This window comes from Nicotiana sylvestris, chromosome 2 (genome assembly GCF_000393655.2).
Source record: "Nicotiana sylvestris chromosome 2, ASM39365v2, whole genome shotgun sequence".
Classification (NCBI taxonomy): Eukaryota; Viridiplantae; Streptophyta; class Magnoliopsida; order Solanales; family Solanaceae; genus Nicotiana; species Nicotiana sylvestris.
The window spans coordinates 750,734-772,264 of NC_091058.1; the positions used below are offsets into that span (position 1 = coordinate 750,734).

The 21,531-nt window shown below is 40.2% G+C and overlaps 1 protein-coding gene across 4 annotated transcripts in view; it reads left to right on the top strand.

Moving 5' to 3' along the window:
• Positions 1-21,531, top strand: part of LOC104230262 (transportin MOS14) — a 67,370-nt gene that overhangs the window by 19,052 nt on the left and 26,787 nt on the right. For 2 of the 4 annotated variants that reach the window (XM_070167587.1, XM_070167589.1), the window contains exons 7-12: positions 1,112-1,240; positions 1,391-1,452; positions 5,797-5,853; positions 5,996-6,119; positions 20,241-20,375; positions 21,092-21,172. In XM_070167587.1, the coding sequence (XP_070023688.1) occupies positions 1,112-1,240; positions 1,391-1,452; positions 5,797-5,853; positions 5,996-6,119; positions 20,241-20,375; positions 21,092-21,172 (588 nt within the window). The remainder of the gene's footprint in view (positions 1-1,111; positions 1,241-1,390; positions 1,453-5,796; positions 5,854-5,995; positions 6,120-20,240; positions 20,376-21,091; positions 21,173-21,531) is intronic. The other 2 variants (XM_070167588.1, XM_070167590.1) reach the window with 2 other exon arrangements.

Here is a 21,531-nt window from a genome sequence, read left to right on the forward strand (position 1 = left end):
AAACAGGATAGAGGCTTACAGTGGCTGGGGGCTGTGGACTGACAGTCTGTGGTGTAGCAGCGGCGGCAAGGCAATGGGAAGGTGAGTGTCGGACAATGAAGATGAAGTGGTGCTGGCAGAGGAATTGGGGCAAAAAGAAGAGGGTTTTATTTTTGACGCGAGATAGAAGGTTTTGTGGGAAAAAAGAAACTTTTGGGAGCTGTTTAGACATAATTTGGTTGAAATTTGAAAAAGAAAAAGTATTTGAAATTGGCGTTGATCTTTCATTAAAAGAAGATGAGAAAAATCAACAAGAATTAAAATATAAAAACAAGTTACCAGGAACTAAAGAAAAAGAAAGAATATAAGAGGACAATAGAATAGGTGAACTCGGATGTCTCTATAACTAATTGTTGCAGCAAACAAAAAGATTACAGTTGCTAGTAGCTAGCTGGAGTCGAATTCCAGCAGCTTAGTTTAAATATTAGGCCCTTTGCGACTGGCGGCACCCTGAGCAATTCGAAATGTGGGTGCCTCTTTAATATAATTATACTATTTCTTCTATGTGTCTACATACACATACACTGTCCAGACCGAGGATTGTGGGTGGCGATGCACCCTTCCTCTCTATGTAGACCGCCCCTGATTGGTACTCTTATGTGTAAGGATGCAGGGAAGATGTGAATCATTTGCTGCTCCATTGCCTGATAGCGTACTAGTTGTGGTGTACCATATGAAACATATTTGGGGTGGAACAAATAATACCAAAAAGTATTAGATATATGTTTGCAGGGTGTAAGTCCTGAAGAAAGAAATAATTGGAAGAGCGTGGGAGATAGCTCTGTTGGAAATCATGTGAACTATATGGAAGGAAAGAGAAGCGCATTTGAAGAATTGAAAATATATGTGCATGATTGAGTGCTATTAGTAGCGAATCATACTTGTTAATATTTTCTACTTTTGTTGTGCATATTGTATGGGGGATTCTCCCTTTCAAACAATAAAATTACTTATTTCATCAAAAAGTAACTAATATGGGATCCATCTGGAAGATTTACGCCAAACAAAATTGGTCCAAGTTAGTTCTCTTCTTTGGATTTTAAACGAACCTATTGTACTTTTGCGTTTGCAGTGTATACCACAAGTTTTGTTATGCAAAGTTGGATTTCTTAGAGATATACTTCTTCTCCCAGCTCTTAACAGTGGAGACGAGACTGTGATAAGTGGTCTTGCTTGTTTTTTGTCAGAAATTGGTCATGCTGTAAGTATTTTCAAACTTCCGAGCTGGAAAAGGGTCTTCTACTCTATTGATTCTTGCAGTCAAATAGACTAAATGAGTCCTACCTATGCTTCAAAAACTTAGCATCAAGGATCTGCGAAACTAATTAGCTATTTTTTCCCTTTATAATAGGCTCCTTCTTTGATTGCTGAAGCAAGTCCTGAAGCATTTGTACTGACTGATGCACTCTTGAGGTCAGATGCCATTTCTTATATTTGCTTTATGTGTTGCAAGCAACTCATTTACATAGGTTCAAAGTATGAAAGCATAAAATCCTGGTTCTATCATCATTGATTAAATCCATCGTAAGCATAGTTGACTGTAAATCTGAAGCTTTCTTTATACTTCCCCTATTGCTGGCTTCTTTCACCAAGAGAGGCGCTTGCATTAATGAATTCAATTGAGATATAAAGTAGAAGAATCAGTATGGTCCCAAGTGAAGTTAATGCTCCTTTATCTAGTTGACACTGTCTATCCTGATATGTTCTTCAGTTGTATTTTATAAGGAATAGGCTGTTTGAGAATCAATCTTTGAGTAGATTATTGGGGATACTGTCAACATTGTTTTTGCTATTATCTAGAAGTTGTGAAGGTTTTGTGGATCTGGTTGAAAATTGGTGGAACTACTATAAGGTGCAGGGATCTCTAGAACCCAGGTATTAGCCAGTAAACTGAGAATATTAAAGAATGATATGAAAAAATGGAACTCTGAGGTGTTTGAAGTCAAGAAACAGCTACTATTCTGTAAAAAATACATCAACTGGACAGAGTTACAGTAGAAACATGGTCAATGAGGGTTCATATAACCGACCTCAAGCTTGTTTGAGATTGAGGACCTGAGGCGTAGTTATTATTTGTTTGACAGAGTTACAGAAGAGAGAAATCTGAAAAGGGAGGAAATAGCTCCAAGGAACACACTGGAAAAAGAATTGGAAGTGACTGGTAAAGTTGAAGAGACACCTTGGAGGGAAAAATCCAGATATTTATGGTTAAGGGAATGGGACAAGAACATTTTTTGAGATGATGGCAAACACACAGAAGGTATAACAACATTGATAAACTGCTGGTTGATGGAACAGAAACTGAGGATCCAGATGCAATAAAAGGGGAAATCTTGAGTTATTACAAAAATATGTTCCATGAAGCAGAAAGTTGGAGCCCAGATTGGATGGACCAAGATTTGAAAAAAATTTCAGAGCCAGACAGGGAATGGCTGCAGAAATCCTTTCCAGAGGAAGAAGTTCTCATGACATTAAGAAAGAGGGCAGGAGATAAAGCTCCTGAAATCTGATGGAAAAAATTGAATATTTACACTTGGAAGAGAATTTTGAAAAGAGTCTAAATGCAACCTTCTGCCAATTGTGGGACTATACTGGGTTTGTTGTTGTTGTAGTCTAAATGCGACCTTCATTGCATTATCTCCAAAAAAGAAAGAGGCTACATAGCATTGGGATTTTAGACAATATGCCTTTTAGGCAGTGTCTAAAAAGATCATAGCTAAAGTCCTCATTGAGAGGCTAAAAAGTGTAATGGGCAGATTGATCTCAGGCACATAGATGCATTTATCCATGGGAGAAAAACTACGGATGCAATTTTAGTTTCCAATGAGTGTTAGACTCAAGAATGAGGTAAGGAGAAGCTGGAATAGTTTGTAAATTAGACTTGGAAAAGGCCAAAGACCACCTAAACAGGTCTTTTCTGTTGAAATTGTTGGTACACATGGGATTTTGTGACAAATGGGTAAATTGGATGAAAGATTGCATTACCTCTGTGATGTTCTCTATCCTCATTAATGGCAGACCAGTGGGCTACTTCCCATCAAAAAGAGGCATAAGGCAAGGGGATCTCATCTCTCGTTACGGTAAGTATTGGGAGCTTTGAGCAAGATGTTAAAAATCACAGGCAGAAAAGGCTGGATCAAAGAGTTTAGAGTGGGAAATGGGGGTAATAATCAGCTGGATCTTTCACATTTGCTGTACGCAAATGATACCTTGATACTATCAGTACTTCCCGTAAATCTGTCCAAGAGCTGCCTGTTTCCAGTGAACATAGTGAACAACATTCAATCCCTGGCTGCAATACTAGTATGTAAATGTAACATTTTCATGCTACTTACCTTTGTTTACCACTGGGTGCTCAACATAGACAAGGAGTAATCTTGAAAGGTGTGTTGGGTAAGACTTACACTAATAAATAATGTCTTAGACGGGATACCGAGTGCAAGTTCAGTGCCGAGCCGAGGGAAGCGGGCATGGACGTGAGGCTTGGATCGCATGTGATTCCCAAGAGAGGCAGTTTCAAGTAGCTTGGGTCGGTTATCCAGGGGGATGGGGAGATCGACGAGGATGTCACACATCGTATAGGGGTGGGGTGGATGAAATGGAGGTTAGCATCTGGAATTCTGTGTGACAAGAAAATGCCACCGCTACTCAAAGGTAAGTTTTATAGAGCGGTGGTTAGACCGACCGTGTTGTATGAGGATGAGTGTTGGCCAGTTAAGAACTCACATATCCAGAAGATGAAAGTAATAGAAATGAGGATGTTGAGGTGGATGCACGGGCACACTAGGATGGATAAGATTAAGAGTGAAGATATTCGGGAGAAGGTGGGCGTGGCTCCCATGGATGACAAGATGCGGGAAGCGAGGCTCAGATGGTTTGGGCACGTACATAGGAGAAGCCCAGATACCCCGGTAAGGAGGTGCGAGTGATTGGCGTTGGTGGGTACGAGGAGAGGTAGAGGGCGGCCTAAGAAGTATTGGGGAGAGGTGATTAGGCGGGGTATGACGAGGCTTCAGATCTCCAAGGACATGGCCCTCGATAGGAAGCTGTGGAGGTCGAGCATTAAGATTGTAGGTTAGGAGGTAGTTGAGCATATTTCTAACTCGTACCAGTGTGAGGCTAGTCTGATAGGATTTTGTCTTAGACTGCTAGTGGCCAATGTTGTGTTCACACTACTCTTTTGTTTTCATAGTGTCGGGACTTATTTACTAGTTATTATTTTTGCTTTCTATCTGTTTACTGGTTCTTGTGATGTTATTATTATTGCTATGATTTTATTGATGGTACTGATATATTGTCTCTTTTCGTCTTCTTGAGCCGAGGGTCTATCGGAAAAAGCCTCTCTACCCCCTCGGGGTAGAGGTAAGATCTGCGTACACACTTCCCTCCCCAGACCCCACTTGTGGGATTTTACTTGGTCGTTGTTGTTGTTGTTGTAGGGGATACGGACATAGTACTTGTCTCTACATGTATTGCCCTAAAAAATTGTAAATCGGCTTGACAAGCTAAGGAGGGATTTCCTATGGTCAGGGAATCTAGAGAGCCATAAATTTGATCTAGTGAAGTGGTCCAGAGTCACCACTCCTAAACAGTGTGGTGAAATAGGGCAAGGGATTTGAAACTAAATCACAAAGCGTTTAAATGGTTGTGGAGGTTTAGCAGTGATCAAGATGTTTTATGAAAAAAGTTTTCGCTACTCAATATCGAACGGTAAACTGTTGGTGTACCAAACAAGTGATATGTTCCTCTGGGTTTGCACTACGGAAACAAATAAGAAACTTATGGGGAGAATTTAAATTATTGACAGTGATATCAGCTGGTGATGGGAGGAAGAAATAAATGTGGGAGGATCCTTGGCTAGAGGAATCCCCATAATGATTTCCTTCCCAGATTTGTACAGCTTAGTTCCGAAACAACAAGCCATAGTGGCAGATAGACTTGGAGGTGGATGGAATTTAGTGCTCAGAAGAAATTGTTTCGACTGGAAAATAGAAAGGTTGGTTCAATCTTTTTTGCAACTTGACAGCTTCCATTTATTAGCAAAAGAGCAGGACATATTATTTTGGAAAGCTGATAGCAAAGGAAAGTTTACCGTGAAGTCTTGCTAAAATTTTATGCAAACCAGCAGGATTACAAATGGCCGTGGAGGTTGATTTGGAAGATGAAAGCCTCCCTAATAGCAGCCTGTTTTGGCTGGTTAGCAATGTCAGAAGCATGTTTAACTCAAGACCTACAAGAAAAGGGTGCATTATCTGTACTAGGTGCTACATGTGCACAATGAGATTGAATCTACTAATCATATTCTCCTTCGTTGTACATACACGTTGTAGGTATGGTGCCTTAATCTATTAGTATTTTGGGATTCAATGAGTGATGCCTCAATTTATTAAAGAAGCTCTGTTGGCATGGAAGGATAGAATGTCAGGAAGCACCTCCGGCAGATCTGGAACACGATTCCCATTTGCATTTTTTGGATAATTTGGGGAGAAAGAAGCAAGAGATGCTTTGAAGTTAGGTCTAGTTTTCACATATAATACCTGGTGTAATATGAAGCTACAAGATATTTTTGTAAATTTCTTAGAATCCCTTCAATCACGAGGGGATAGGGAAGTTCTATTTTGATGTACATAATTTTTGGGACCTTCATGGTCCATCTAATAAAACATCAATAAAACATTAATAAAACATCTTTTACTTATTTAAAAAAAATGCAGTTTTAATACATCTCAGTATCTGACATGTCCTGTCTGATGGCAGTTGTGTTTCATTTCCAAGTGAAGATTGGGAGATTGCAGACTCGACTTTGCAGTTCTGGTGCTTTTACCTTTTCCTGATAAAGTTACTTTGTACAAACTGGGGCCTGTTACTTAGCTATTGACAGGGTCCAGAGCAGATTGCTGAAATGAAATGTGTAGTTCAAACGGTTCCCCTATCCAAGAACACTCTCGCTTTGCAGGTGCAGTCTTGCCAGCTTCATCCTGGGCCTGGATGTAGATAGTGGAGAAAATGCTAAGAGCGTCAAGGTCTTATTTTTTCCTGTTTTCTCGGCGTTGTTGGATGCTCTTCTGTTGCGTTCTCAGGTTAGCTTCTATTTGCATGCATATGTAGTGCATATTATTTCTTTATTCTGCTTATATTTATTTCCATCCCACAAATTGCTCTATTGGCCTCTCTTTTCATTAACTAGCATGTGGATTTGTTGGATTTTACAATAAAGTTATATGGCAACTTCTATTCTTCACGGGGAGTGTATCTGTGATAATTGAAAGAATATTGTGCTTATAGACTTATCACTCAACAAGGTTTCCCAAGGTATCACATATGGAAAGAATATTGTGCTTATAGACTTGTCACTCAACAAGGTTTCCTAAGGTATCACATATGGGGATATTTTCCAAATTATTCCTTTTCCCTGGTTTCATCTTTCATTTAGGTGCTACTTTCATTGTGATCATCTGGAAATTGGAGGGAAAATATGCCCCTTGGCTGAGGTATCACGGTTGTTTGCAAGTCGTGTCATTTCTCACTCTACTCTTAAGCTTTACATCTCTATCTCCTCAAAAATGTATAAGGCATATTTCCGTTGTGAGATCTCAAAACCTGAGCTAGACTGAGCGACCTCAATATCCAGAAAATACTTTAATCTGCCCAGATGTTAGTCTGAAACTGCTGAAAGAGATGTTGCTTCAACTTAGTAATACTATCTTGATCATTGTCGATAATAACAATATCGTTAATATAAACCACCAAATAAATACAGAAATTTGAAGCTGAGTGCTGATAAAGCACAAATTGATAAGCTTCACACCAAGTCATGCCAAACTCCATGATAACTGTGCTGAACTTACCAAATCAGGCTCGAGGAGACTGCTTTAGACCATAAAGTAGCTGGCACAAGCGACATACAAGGCCATTAAACTCCCTATGAGCAACAAAACCAGGTGGTTGCTCCGTATAAACTTTATCCTTAAGATCACCATGAAGAAAAACATTCTTAATGTCCAACTGATAGAGAGGCCAATAGCGAATAGAAGTCATGGATAGAAAAAGGCAAACTGATGTTATTTTAGCCACGTGAGAGAAAGTATCACTGTAATCGAGCCGAAATATCTGAGTATATCCTTTGGCAACAAGACGAGCCTTAAGACGATCAACCTGGCCATCTGGACCAACTTTGACTACATAAACCCAATGACAACCAACAGTAGTTTTACTTGAAGGAAGAGGAACAAGCTCCCAAGTACCACTCGTATGCAAAGCAGATGTCTCGTCAATCATAGCTTATCATCATCCTGGATGAGACATTGCCTCAGTTGTAGACTTAGGGATGGAAATAGAGTACAAAGAAGATACAAAAGCATAATGGGTGATGACACACAATGACACGTTAAACCGACATAATGGGGATTAGCATTAATTGTGGTTTGTATACCTTTCCAAGGTGCAATCGGTGAACTAGGAGACAAGTCCGTAGTAGGAGTAGGGTTAGGTGCAGGACGTGAATCAGTTGGGCGTGGCCGACAATGATAAGTCATAAGTGGTTAGGGATCTAGAAGGAGCAACACTAAACTCCTTAACGGTTGGTATGGGTAAGACTTCTATGGCTGAGAGTGTAGGAGGAGCTATAGTAAACTCCTCAAAAGTCGGTATAGGTAAGACCTTAGATATATCAATGTGGTCAGGAAAGGTAAAGTAAGCTCTAGACTAAAAAAATGTGACATTAGCTGACATAAGGTACCTACGAAGATCAGGTGAGAAACAACAATATCCTTTCTGAACACGAGAATAACCAAGGAAGACACATTTGAGAGCACGAGGAGCTATCTTATCTTTCCCTTGGGCTAAGTTATGAACGAAATATGTGCTCCCAAAAATACGAGGGGGAAGAGAGTATAAAGATGACTGGGGAAACAATACAATGATCTGATTTTGGATGGCAGATAAAGGCATCCGATTAATCAAATAACAAGTTGTGAGAACTAAATTGCCCAAAAAACGCAACGGAACATGAGATTCAATGAGAAGTGTGCAAGCAGTCTCAATGAGATACCTATTCTTTCTCTCTGCAACCCTATTACGTTGAGGGGTATGAGGACAAAATGTCTGATGAATAATTCCTTGAGAAGTCATAAACTACTGAAACTGAGAGGATAAATATTCTAAGGCATTATCACTGCGAAAAGTGCGAATAGAAACACCAAATTGTTTTTTTAATTTCAGCACAATAACTATGGAATATAGAAAACAACTTAGAACAGTCTTTCATTAAAAAAAAGCGAAATACATCTTGAATAATCATCAATGAAATTAACAAAATAAAATCCCAAGGTTGAACTGACTCTACTAGGACCACATATATCAGAATGTACTAAAGAGAAAACAGACTCTGCATGACTCTTAACACTACGCGGAAAGGTGGTTCGGGTATGTTCCCCAAGCTGACACGACTCACAATCTAATGTAGACAAACTAGGCAATCTAGGCACAATCTTCTGAAGCTTGGATAAACTCGGATATCCTAAATATCTGTGAATTAGGGCTGGAGGATCTGTAACGAGAGATTCCATGGAGGGATTGAGTGGCTTAAGGTACCAATCGTCTGTCCCGTATATGGGATTAGTTTGTCCAACTCCTTTTGCTTTAGTTTGTAACCCATTGGCTAAAGTAATTGCGGGAAAAGACGGTGAATACATAATATTTGACAAAAGTTATTTATTACCAGAGATATGATCAGAAGCGCCTGAGTCCATGACCTACGGTCCAAGAGTACTAGACTGGAAAGCACAAGCAAAAGAATTACCAGCGACAGAAGTATTGGTCTGAGCACCGAAGCTACTTGTGGAGATGTCTACTTACTTGCTCAATACTGAAGGAACTCATTATATTTTCCTTCAGATAAAGAAAATCCCTAGCTACTTGTAGTTTCGGTCGAAGCAACATGAGCATTTCTGGTGGTCGACCATGCAAAGAATAACACAGTTCATGAGTGTGTCCAAGTTTATTACAATAAAAACATTTGGGTCGAGATCTTTCAAAACGACCTTCTCATCGTCTATTCTCCATAGTTTGAGATGCCCGATTTTTCACTGTTTCTGATGTGAGAACATAGGAGTCATCTGTCTGTGTGATGGGTGTGATGAGATCACTGGGTGATGCAGCAAGGCGAAGTAATAGAATAATTCTTGTAGGGATAGTCGGTCTAGCTAAAATCTGGTCACACATTGAATCAAGGTCATTAGGAGGTCTAGCAAGTGTAAGAACTAGAAACATCTTCTGTCGTTGCTCTTGTTGCTTTTCAATACTAGCCGACAACAACAACAACATCCTAGTATAATCCCACCAGTGGGGTCTGGAGAGGGTAGTATGTACGCAGACCTTACCCCTACCCCGAAGGGCAGAGAGGCTGTTTCCAGGAGACCCTCGGCTCAAGAGAGCATATCAAATTCTCAATTTCCTCCATGACTGCCTGTACTTGTCCCAAGTAAGTAGACATATCAAATTCCTTTTTCTTCAAGTTTGTCATCCGTGATATCACATCATAGAAACAAGATATATCATTAGTGTATAAAGTGCTAGTCTTTTCCCAAACTAAATGACATGTCTGGAATGGACGAAACAAAGGCATCAACTTGGAATCAATAGATCTGTCACGCCCCATCCTCGGGGAGCGTGACTGGCGCTCAACCGAGTCAACCCGGTCGAGCAAACTTATTAGACCTTACCTACCCGACTCGTTCATGATTCAAAAAGCGAACGCGTTACCATTAGTTAAACAGGGAAGAGATCGTGCATATAAACATCGCTAGTTCATTTTACATCATATTCATTACGCCATAGTTAAGTTCCCAAAATTACATTCAGTTTACAATTTAGTGGTACAAGAGTTTAAAATACAACACAGTCCAGTGATCCATCCAACACCCATACACAACCCACACAAACATCTACAGAGCCTCTAAAAAGATACAAAAGACAGTCATGATAATGCCGGCAACAAGGCCCTGGCTATACCTCAAAACGTGGTAACTTATGATAAAAGATGTACTACATGACCCCCGGAAGAAAGGGGGCTCACCAAGACTGCTGAGAGGAGGATGCGCCGCTATCTGGGATCCGCACTGTCTACTGCGAAACCACCTACATCCATTCAAAAATGTAGCGCCCCCGGCAAAAGGAACATTAGTATTGTCGAATAGTACTAGTATGCATAACTTAAACACCGTCTCCTTAGAAAGATCAATAGTACAAGAAGAAGTAATCACAAAATCAATTAAAAACTGTAGATAACACCACAACATCAAATAAGGGATCACATAAGTGTTCAAGTAAGATTTTTATAGATTTAACTTAGGCCATTATTAGCATTGCTACCTCATTATTCACAATATCATCGCACTCTTATACAGAGTTCGATCACGACCTGATCGGCTAGGTCATCTCCTTGGAGATATTTTTCCACAATCTCAATTCCCGTTTCAATTCCGGTTCAATTTCCAGCACAATACCACCATGTGTGCGACATGGCGTCCGATCACGGCCCGATCAACTAGGCTGTCTCACTCAAGACATTTCCATTTTCCATCAATCATCTCATTCCATATTTCCCTCACATATTTCAGTTTCTTCGGCACTAGTGGCCACAATTGTTATATCACACTTGGCCGCATTTCATAATTCGAGTTCTTTCCCTTATTTCACATTATTATCAATTTTGTCAACAAGCCTTCCAATTCAAGATATTAAGTACATACACAGAAGAATTTATGAATCATGGACATATAGAGGCTTTCACATACTTTGGCAATTCAACACATACTCCATATCTTTAACACATTCTCAAGTGACAAGATAGCATAATGGGAGCATTCAAATACATTTTTGCACATAAATTCTTACAACACAAACACTATGGAATCTCATCTTCTACCTCAGTCAAGGTTGAGACTTACATCAATTGTATGGACACTATGGGGGTTCAATTTCTAAGAGGAGGATTTTTTAGCCATACATACATCAATAGAGCTTTTCTTTACGTTCTACCATAAATTCCGGGACCCTTAGCACCTTTAATCTATTTTAGAAATGTCACAAGATGATTCAAAAGTTAGAAAGATATGTTTTTAAGGCCTTTTGTGAAAGATTCAACCAACCCATACCCCATCCTTTAACATTTTTAGCTCACATTCATCCTAGGTTCCTTCACAACCCATGCATGCAAACAAATAAACCCCAAGCCTATGAACTATCTTGGTAGTTACACATTTTAGAAGAATTTCAAAATTATGAACTGGCATAGATTCTTACCTTTAAGGAGAAGACTTGGGGAACTTCACTTATCGATTCTTTAAAGTTTAAACAAGAATTTGTGGAGCAATTTTGATTAAGGACACTTCCTCCCTCTTAGACCCTCTTTCTCACTCTAGAAGTACCAGGAAATAGGCTTAAAATGAGCCATTGCATAAGTTATAACGACATGGAGTCGAGTTTAAAATTTAGAAATCTGGAGCCCCGACTCGGATCTGCGATCGCATAATGGTTATGCGGCTCGCAAAGTGACCGCAAAAATAGCCCTTAAGGGCTGAGTTTTCCGCCCAGGCCTGCGACCAGTATGCGGTCCGCATACTTGTTCTGCGGTCGCACAATGCACCGCAGAACCTCCCCTCGCAAAAGCCCAAGGACGATTATGCGATCAATATACGGCCCGCAAAGCGATTATGCGATCGCATAATTAATCGCATAACTGGCCTCAAAATTGGCCAAGTTTTCTGCCTCACTATGCGGCCGATATGCGGTCTGCAGAGTGATTATGCGGCCGCATAATGGGCCGCAGAAATGCATTCTTCTGCGAACATCTTCTTTTAACTTTTTAATGCACAGTTCAATCCAAAAAGTCCGAACCGCCCCTAACTTGGCACCACGATATCCCGGTTTCTAGGAAGAATTTTACGAGGCCTTACAAGATCGTTGTAGGATACTGCATAACTGAGCATCGATCTTTTCCCACTGTGCTTTGGCGTTTTCATCTCCATCACTAACCTTCTTGGATAGGTGATCTTGAACACCTTGACCCTTGTACTACAACTCAACAGAAGAAACCCAGGCTAAGTAGTTTGAACTTCTCATTAAGGATTCCGAAGTAATCATTAAACTTGAATTTTCAGAACCCGTGCTTTTAGAACCAAAACATCTAGTCCCAAAGACATTGTTGGACAAAATAGCAGAACAAATCAAGAACAATAATAACTCACAGATTCATTGAAGAAAAGGACAATGTGGTTCATCGGAAACTGATCAATCGCCGGAATTTGCACAAGTCTTGCCGAAAAAATAAAAAAAGGTTGTCAAAATTTGATGAGACTTCAATGGATAGACTCAGAATAACCCCGTGAGTAATCTGTCCAAAAGAAGCTTCGTCAGAAAAATCATTGTAGCCGTCGGAAAATCAGTGTAGTAGCCGGAAAAATCTCAAAGTGATCGGAGTAAAAAGAAAAAAGTATGAGTAGGCTCGAAATTAGTGGACGATCAAACTGTCCTAAAGGAGCTTTGTCAAAATGTTGTCGGAAAAGGTTGCACTCGCCGCTGCGTGAACTCACGCGCTCAGCGGAACCCTAGCTTTTGCTAGCACGTGAGGGGCTTGTTGCCGGAGAGATTGACTAGGGTTTGGTGGCCAGTGCTTTTTGAACCTAATTGTGGTGTTGGTTTTTGCACAACCCTCAATGAAAGTGTGTTTACGCAGATCTGATCTGATGAGTCACCGGAAAGACGCACGGTGATTGATTTTATTCTACCCCAGATGTTTCTCACTGTCGCTCTGATACCATGTGAGAAATATCACGGTAAAAATATATTATTGATGTGTTTAACTATAATACAAGGACCCCTATTTATAACAATACGTAATACATACACTGATCGACCCCTATTTATAACAATACACAATACATACATTAATCTTATTTCATGTGGGACTATACTTATTTACCATTATATTAACTATCTAACGTAGGTAATAGGTAAAGTACCCACCTTGCAGTCCATCACCTGTGCAATCTCTTCAATACAAGACTCATCTCACACTTACTAGGGTTAATCTTGAGTCTCGAGACAAGGTGGAACCGGATAAGAATTTGCCATAAATATGGTATCTTGGAAAACTTCTGCATTACAAAGAATGTCGTTTACAAATAAAAGGTGAGTGACCATCATGTTGCTATGCCCTCTAAACGAAGCTAAGAAACCCCTCAAAAGACTTCAAGAGACCGCCATATCCATCATATTGCTCTACACTTCCATCACTAATATAAATAACATGAGAGATAATAGATCTTCCTGTCTCACTCCCCCTCAAACTCCTAAAGAAACAACATGGACTCCTGTTCAACAATGGTTTGATTCTTCTTGTTTCTTACAACGGGGTTGCCCAGTAAGCTTAGAAGTTTTGGCCAAAGTTGTTCACACGCTCGAAACGCAAACCAAGGTGGAGATTGAAAATGTTGGTTTATGTTTAGTTAACAATGGCATGCTGAAAATGTTGGTTTATGTTTAGTCAACAATGGCATGCCAATTGGAAGAGTTGGTGGAAAGAGTTGGTGTGGATGCTAGGAGGAAGCTTCCTCCTTTGATGTCACCCATGACATCAAGAGGAGGTCTTTACCTCTATAAATAGATGCACTCCTTCACTTGTAGAAATCATCCCAAAATAATACAATACATTGTAGTGAGTAGAGAGTTAAGAGAGAAATTCTCTTAAGTGTAATTGGGAAATCTCCCCTTCCTTTGTTAATATTAAAAGGGCAATTGTTCTCTGGTGGACGTAGGATTATTTTGATCCGAACCACGTTAAATCTTGTGTTCTTTCTTTTACGTTTCCGCTAACAATTGGTATCAGAGCGACATGATTCTTTAACGATCCAAGGAGAAAGAACAAGCAAATATGAGTTCCATGAAGTTTGAAATTGATAGATTCAATGGACGCAACAACTTCAATATCTGGAAGATCCAGATGATGGCGTTACTGCGGAGGGAAGGTTCAATCCATGCTATTGACGGAAAGTATCCTACGGATATATCAGCTCCCGACAAGGAGAAGATTGAAGGGGATGCATTGAGTGCAATCCAACTATCCCTTGCACCTAACGTGCTTTGTGAAGTGAGTACGGGTACCGAAGAGACGGCCAAACAGTTGTGGGAAAAGCTAGAAGGGCTATACCAAGACCGATCAGTGACAACAAGAATGTTGTTACAACGGCGTCTTCACACATTTAAGATGGGGTCAGGTACTTCGTTACAAGATCATTTAGATGCGTTTAATAAACTTGTCATGGACTTACAGATTGCAGGAATTAAAAGGGAGGAGGAGACGCTTGCATGTGCTTTGCTATTTTCATTGACTTCAGGATATCGTGATATTGAGAATTCAATGATGTATAGCAAGGAGCCTATCAAGCTTGAGCAAGTGCGGCAGGCACTTAACTCTAGTGATGTGCGGAGGCACATTGAAGGAGATAGAGATGACCAGGCAAGTGGCCTCTTTGTAAGAGGCCGGACTAGCCAACAGGGAAAGACCAAATCAAAGCACAGATCAAAGTCTCGTGTGAACAAGAAGAATACAGAGTGTTGGGGTTGTGGCAAGAAGGGGCACTTTGAACGAGATTGCCCAATGTCAAAGTCCAAGGAAAAGGCGAGTGCATCTACAGTTGAACAGGTACATAATTTTGATAATGATTATGTACTAACAACATCGTGTAATAATAATAGTAGTTATGAAAACAAATGGGTGTTAGACTCTGCTTGTACTCTGCATATGACGTTCCGAAAAGACTGGTTTAGCAGCTACGAGAAAAGTGGAGGAACCGTAGTAATGGGCAATAATGCAACTTGTGCAATAGTTGGCATTGGCTCAGTTCGGGTTCGCTGCCATGATGGAATCGTGAGGACTATTACACAAGTCCGTCATGTTCCTGATCTGAAGAAGAATTTGATCTCCTTGGGTACTCTGGATGAACAAGGCTACAGGTACATGAGCGAAGCAGGAACTATGAAGGTGACTAAAGGTTCTTTAGTCATGCTGAAAGGCAAGCTGGAGAACGGCCTTTACACATTGGCCGGAAGCACCATTGTTGGCTCTGCAAATGCATCTACAGTGCAGTTATCTAATGATGACAAGGCAAGACTATGGCACATGAGACTGGGTCATATGAGCGCACGTGGACTGGAGATGTTGAGCAATCGTAAACTTTTGGAAGGTGAGAAGATCAGCACGCTTGACTTCTGTGAGCACTGCGTTCTAGGGAAGCAGAAGAAGGTCAGCTTCAGCACTGGCAAACACAAGACAAGAGGAGTGCTAGACTACATCCATTCAGATTTATGGGGTCCTTCTAAACTTCCATCGAAGGGCGGAAAGAGGTATCTTCTCATTTTTATTGATGATTTCTCACGAAAGGTTTGGGTGTATTTTTTGAAGGCAAAAAGTGATGCTTTTGAAGCATTTAAAGAGTGGAAGATTTTGGTTGAAAATCAAATGGAGCGGAAAATCAAGTATCTTCGCACAGACAATGGCTTGGAGTTTTGCAATGAAGAGTTTAATGAATTCTGCAAGGTTCATGGGATCTCAAGACATAGGACTGTCAGGCATACCCCACAGCAGAATGGAGTTGCCGAGAGAATGAACAGAACTCTTCTTGAAAAGGCTCGTTGTATGCTCCTACAAGCCAAAATGTCCAAAGTATTTTGGGCTGAAGCAGTTCACACTGCTGCTCATATTGTCAATCGATCTCCAGCATCGGCAATTGACTTTAAGACTCCGAATGAGGTATGGTCAGGTGAACCCTCTAACTATTCATACTTACGAGTATTTGGGTGTCCAGCTTATTATCACGTTAATGAAGGAAAGCTTGAACCAAGGGCTAAGAAGGCCATATTCGTAGGGTATGTGGATGGAGTAAAAGGGTACAAACTTTGGTGTTTGTCTTTACTCAAATTTATAGTTAGTAGAGATGTCACCTTCGATGAATCCTCTATACTTGATCCCCGTAAAGTTTCCGTGGAGTTTTCAGGAAACAAGAACAACGAGCAGGTGGAGCTTCCGGTGGAGCTTGCCAAGGAAAAGGATCAAGAGACTCAGGTTAAAGATGAGTCAGAAGATGTAGGCGTTGAAGAACTTGCTGTCAATGAACCATACACAATTGCGAAGGGGAGGGAGAAGAGGCAGACACGAGAACCGGAACGCCTTATAAATCAAGCAAACTTGATTGCATATGCGTTCGTAGCTGCACAAGAAGAGATTAAAGATCTGGAGCCCTCCTCGTATATTGAAGCAACTTCTTGCAAGGATGCCGCACAATGGCGGTTAGCCATGACTGAAGAGATGGAGTCTCTTCACAAGAATCAGACATGGGTCTTAGTGAAAAGACAAAAGGGGAAGAGGACAGTTGGATGCAAGTGGGTCTACCGAAAGAAAGAGGGAATTCCTGAAGTGGAAGATGCTAGGTTCAAGGCGAGATTGGTTGCAAAAGGTTTCAGCCAAAAGGAGGGAATTGACTACAATGAGATTTTCTCTCCGGTCGTGAAGCATAGCTCAATTCGCGTGCTACTAGCATTGGTTGCACAATTTGACTTGGAGCTTCAACAGCTTGATGTCAAAACTGCTTTCTTACACGGTGATCTAGAAGAGACAATCTATATGGATCAACCTGAAGGTTTCCTAGCTGAGGGAAAAGAAGATCACGTATGCCAACTAAAGAAGTCTTTGTATGGTTTGAAGCAATCCCCTAGACAGTGGTACAAGAGGTTTGATGCATTCATGACTACACATGAATTCTCAAGGAGTGCATTTGATAGTTGTGTGTATCACAAGAAGATGTCTGGTAACTCAATGATTTATTTACTGTTGTATGTTGATGATATGCTTATTGCTGCTAACAACATTACAGAGATAAATGCTTTGAAGAAACTATTGAGTAAGGAATTTGACATGAAGGATTTAGGAGCTGCAAAGAAAATCCTTGGTATGGAGATTTCAAGAGAAGACGATGTTGTACATCTTTCTCAGAAGAGGTATATTGAAAGGGTTCTCGAAAGATTCAATATGCAAACGTGCAAGCCTGTAAGTACACCATTAGCTCCTCATTTTAAACTTTCAGAGTCACAAATGCCTCAGTCCGAGGATGAGGTGGAGCATATGTCAAAGATTCCTTATGCCAGTGCAGTTGGTAGTATTATGTATGCTATGGTATGCACACGTCCAGATATTGCTCAATCTGTAAGTGTGGTAAGTAGATACATGTCCAACCCAGGAAAGAGGCATTGGGAAGCTGTCAAGTGGATATTGAGATATCTCAAAGGAGCTTCTGGTGTTGGTCTTACCTTTCGAAAAAGTGGTACAGGTATTTCAATTCTCGGTTATGTGGATTCTGACTATGCAGGAGATCTTGACAGAAGAAGGTCCACAACTGGATACATCTTTACCCTCGTTGGCAGTGCCGTCAGTTGGAAGTCGACTTTGCAGTCGATTGTCGCTTTGTCTACGACAGAAGCAGAATACATGGCAGCAGCGGAGGCGGTAAAGGAAGCTATCTGGTTGAAAAGTTTAGTAGCGGAATTGAGTTTGGTTCAGCTGGAATCAACTCTTAGATGTGATAGTCAGAGTGCTATTCATCTAATGAAAAATCAGAGATTTCATGAGCGCACTAAACACATTGATGTCAGATTTCATTTTATTCGAGATGTTATTGATGAGGGAACTATCAAGGTCGTGAAGGTTATCACAGACGATAATGCTGCAGACATGTTGACCAAGATAGTCCCGCTCGCTAAGTTTGCACACTGCAAGGACTTGGCGGGGGTGTGCATCAACTGATGCAACTCCGAAGAGAACAGTTGCTAGGTGGAGGTGGTATGTTCAACAATGGTTTGATTCTTCTTGTTTCTTACAACGGGGTTGCCCAGTAAGCTTAGAAGTTTTGGCCAGAGTTGTTCACACGCTCGAAACGCAAACCAAGGTGGAGATTGAAAATGTTGGTTTATGTTTAGTTAACAATGGCATGCTGAAAATGTTGGTTTATGTTTAGTCAACAATGGCATGCCAATTGGAAGAGTTGGTGGAAAGAGTTGGTGTGGATGCTAGGAGGAAGCTTCCTCCTTTGATGTCACCCATGACATCAAGAGGAGGTAGTTTGATGTCACCAATGACATCAAGAGGAGGTCTTTACCTCTATAAATAGATGCACTCCTTCACTTGTAGAAATCATCCCAAAATAATACAATACATTGTAGTGAGTAGAGAGTTAAGAGAGAAATTCTCTTAAGTGTAATTGGGAAATCTCCCCTTCCTTTGTTAATTTTAAAAGTGGCAATTGTTCTCTGGTGGACGTAGGATTATTTTGATCCGAACCACGTTAAATCTTGTGTTCTTTCTTTTACGTTTCCGCTAACAACTCCCATTCACCAGAATAAAGAACATAATAGTAGAAATGCATAATTTGTTCCATCTCCTCCATTTGTCCCCTAAACCATTGAACTTACCTGCAATAATTTCATAGGATGTCTGACATAATTTACCATCCAATCTTGAAGACTCTTATCTTATTTTGTCCTGCACTAAAGGATTGTTAGTTGTTTTTCTCTTCTCTTCTCTCAATTTTTAATTCTCACTTTCTCACAAGCTTGTTTGATGGTCTATAATCATTTGGTCATTAGAGGCTGCCTCTAAAATTTGATTGGTAGACACGTAAAATTTGTGCTCATGCGTTGATATTTCAGTAAATATAAACATATTGTACTACATTGGTAGCAACAACAACAACAAACCTAATGGAGTCTCACTAGTAGGGTCTGGGGAGGGTAGTGTGTAAACAAACCTTACCCCTACCCTTGGGAGGTAGAGAGGTTTTCGATAGACCCCAAGAAGATAAAAGAACAATAGAAATTAAGCAATAACAATAACAATGGCAAGAAAGATAATACCAGCAATCTAAGAGCCAAAACAAAATGGGAGAAAGCAATAACAACAAGCAGTAACAACGGCAAGATAGTAGGAGATCGAAGTGGAAGATAGTAAGAAAACAACATGTAATACTAGTAATCTAAGAACAACATACTAGCCCTAAAAAACCCGGTACGAAACAGAAAAATGCTCGACTACTTATTAACCTTCTACCCTTATTTTCGACGTCCACACCTTCCTATCAAGGGCCATGTCTTCGATAAGCTGAAGTCGCGCCATCTTCTGCCTGATCACCTCTCCCCAATACTTCTTAGGCCGCCCTCTACCTCGTCTCATACCCGCAAAAGGCAACCGCTTACACCTTCTTACTGAGGCATCTAAGCTTTTCCTCTTCACATGCCTGAACTATCTAAACCTCGCTTCCCTCCATGGGGGCCACGCTCACCTTCACCCTGATATCTTTATTCTTGATCTTATCCAACCTAGTATGCCCGTACATCCATCTCATCATCCTCATTTTTGCTACTTTCATTTTCTGGATATGGGAGTTCTTGACTGGTCAGCATTCTGTCCCATACATCATAGTCGGTCTAATTACCATTTTGTAGAACTTACCTTTAAGTCTTGGTGGCACATTCTTGTCACACAAGACACCAGATGCTAACCTCTATTTCATCCACCCCGTCCCCTATACGGTGTGTGACATCCTCATCAATCTTCCTATTTCCTTGTGAATCAAGCCTCACGTCCATGTCCTCTTCCCCGTCACGTCACTGAACTTGCGCTCCAAGTATTCTGTCTTAGTCCTGCTCAACTTGAAGCCGTTAGGGTCTGTCTCCAAACCTCCAACTTCTCGTTAACACTGCCTCGCGTCTCATCATTCAGTACTTTATCATCAACGAATAACATACACTATGGCATATCCCCTTGAATATGGTGCTTCAGTGCGTCCATCGCAAAGGCAAATAAGAACGTGTTGAGCGCAAATCCTTGGTGTAACCCCATCACAAGCGGAAAATTATCCGAGTCTCCTCCCAATGTCCTCACCTGATTCTTGTGGTACACTAATCTTTAATGTAGGCTGTAAATCATTTTGATAAACTAGGTTCGGAATAATTTCCTAGCTTTTAGTAACCTTCCGTGTACATACTGTTAATTGTTCTCGTGCATAAAAGTAACCCCAAACTAATTCTATCTTTTTCTTAGTCTTTTATTGTATTATTTATTTATTTTGTGTTATGGGTCTCGATTTAAACAGGTGGATGATTCTACCTTTTATGGTGATGGAGTAATGGTTGACCTGCCTGACAGCCTTGAACAATTCAGGATGAACCTGACAGAACTTCTAGTGGATGTTTGTCAGCTTTTAGGTTCTACAGCATTTATCCAGAAGGTATCATTAGCCCAAAAGTTTGGTAATTAATTTTATTTTTGATAAAGTTATATGATTTCATTAATGAAGGGTATAAATACCCTTATACAACCAGTATACCAGAAAAAAAAAAGCCTCAGAAATAAGTATGGCTCTTTACAAAAGACACCCAATCTTCTATGAAGTTTTCTGAATTAGTTTTTTCTGATTTCTACAATTATTTTGAGTAGCAGCCATAGTGTAATCCTGGAAATTCCTGCACAGGTTTTTCCTTAGTTTCCATTCTTGACTCAGAAAACTAGACCAGATAATTCCAGAAATATGTACTGTAATTTGAGCCTAACCCGAGAAGCAAATGATTTCCTTTCAAGTTCTTCATCTTTCAATGATTGGACATGTTTTTTGCTTCAGATTTGCATTTTCTTGGTTGCTCAAGTTTGTCACCTCACTTCCTTCTCGTCCTATCAATACCTGGCACCATCCATTTACCCTCTCATCTTTAACAGAAACATTCAACCACTATTCATATCTAGTTTCCTATCCAGTATTTCCTTTTCATATTTTGCCGTTACTGCTAAATAATGATCTTGTTTGGTTATTTCCCTGTTTAAAATTCTTTTTCTTTTCATCTTTTGACAGCCTTTTAAATACTTCTGGAACTTATTTTCAAGATAGCAACTTTGTTATCTAACTTCTTCTATTAGTCAAATGACTTTTGCTTTTGTATTAAATATCAGATCTTCCTTGGAGGTTGGACCAGTAACAGCTTAAATATTCCTTGGAAGGAGGTGGAAGCCAAAATGTTTGCACTTAATGCGGTTAGTACTGTGAACCAAAGCCTTGGCAGTAACATATGCATTCTTGTGCTCATCTCCTACTTAATGCTGCATTTATATACTGAATTCTTTGTGGTCTAGCGTTGGGATAAAGGTCAGAATCTAAAGCAGAAAATGAAAAGAAAAACATAAAGGACAAACAGAAGAGAAAATAAACCATAAAATTCTTTTTTCAAAAATGCAGGAAGAACAGCATATTTTACATTAATAACTGCCGCTGCAGCAATAAACCGTGGATAGTTTTAGCCATCAATTTCTTGGTAGAGGTGGAAGCATGATTCTAATGCGACAATACCTGCTGGATGATTGATCTATACTCCTGTTACTGATATGTGTAGCGT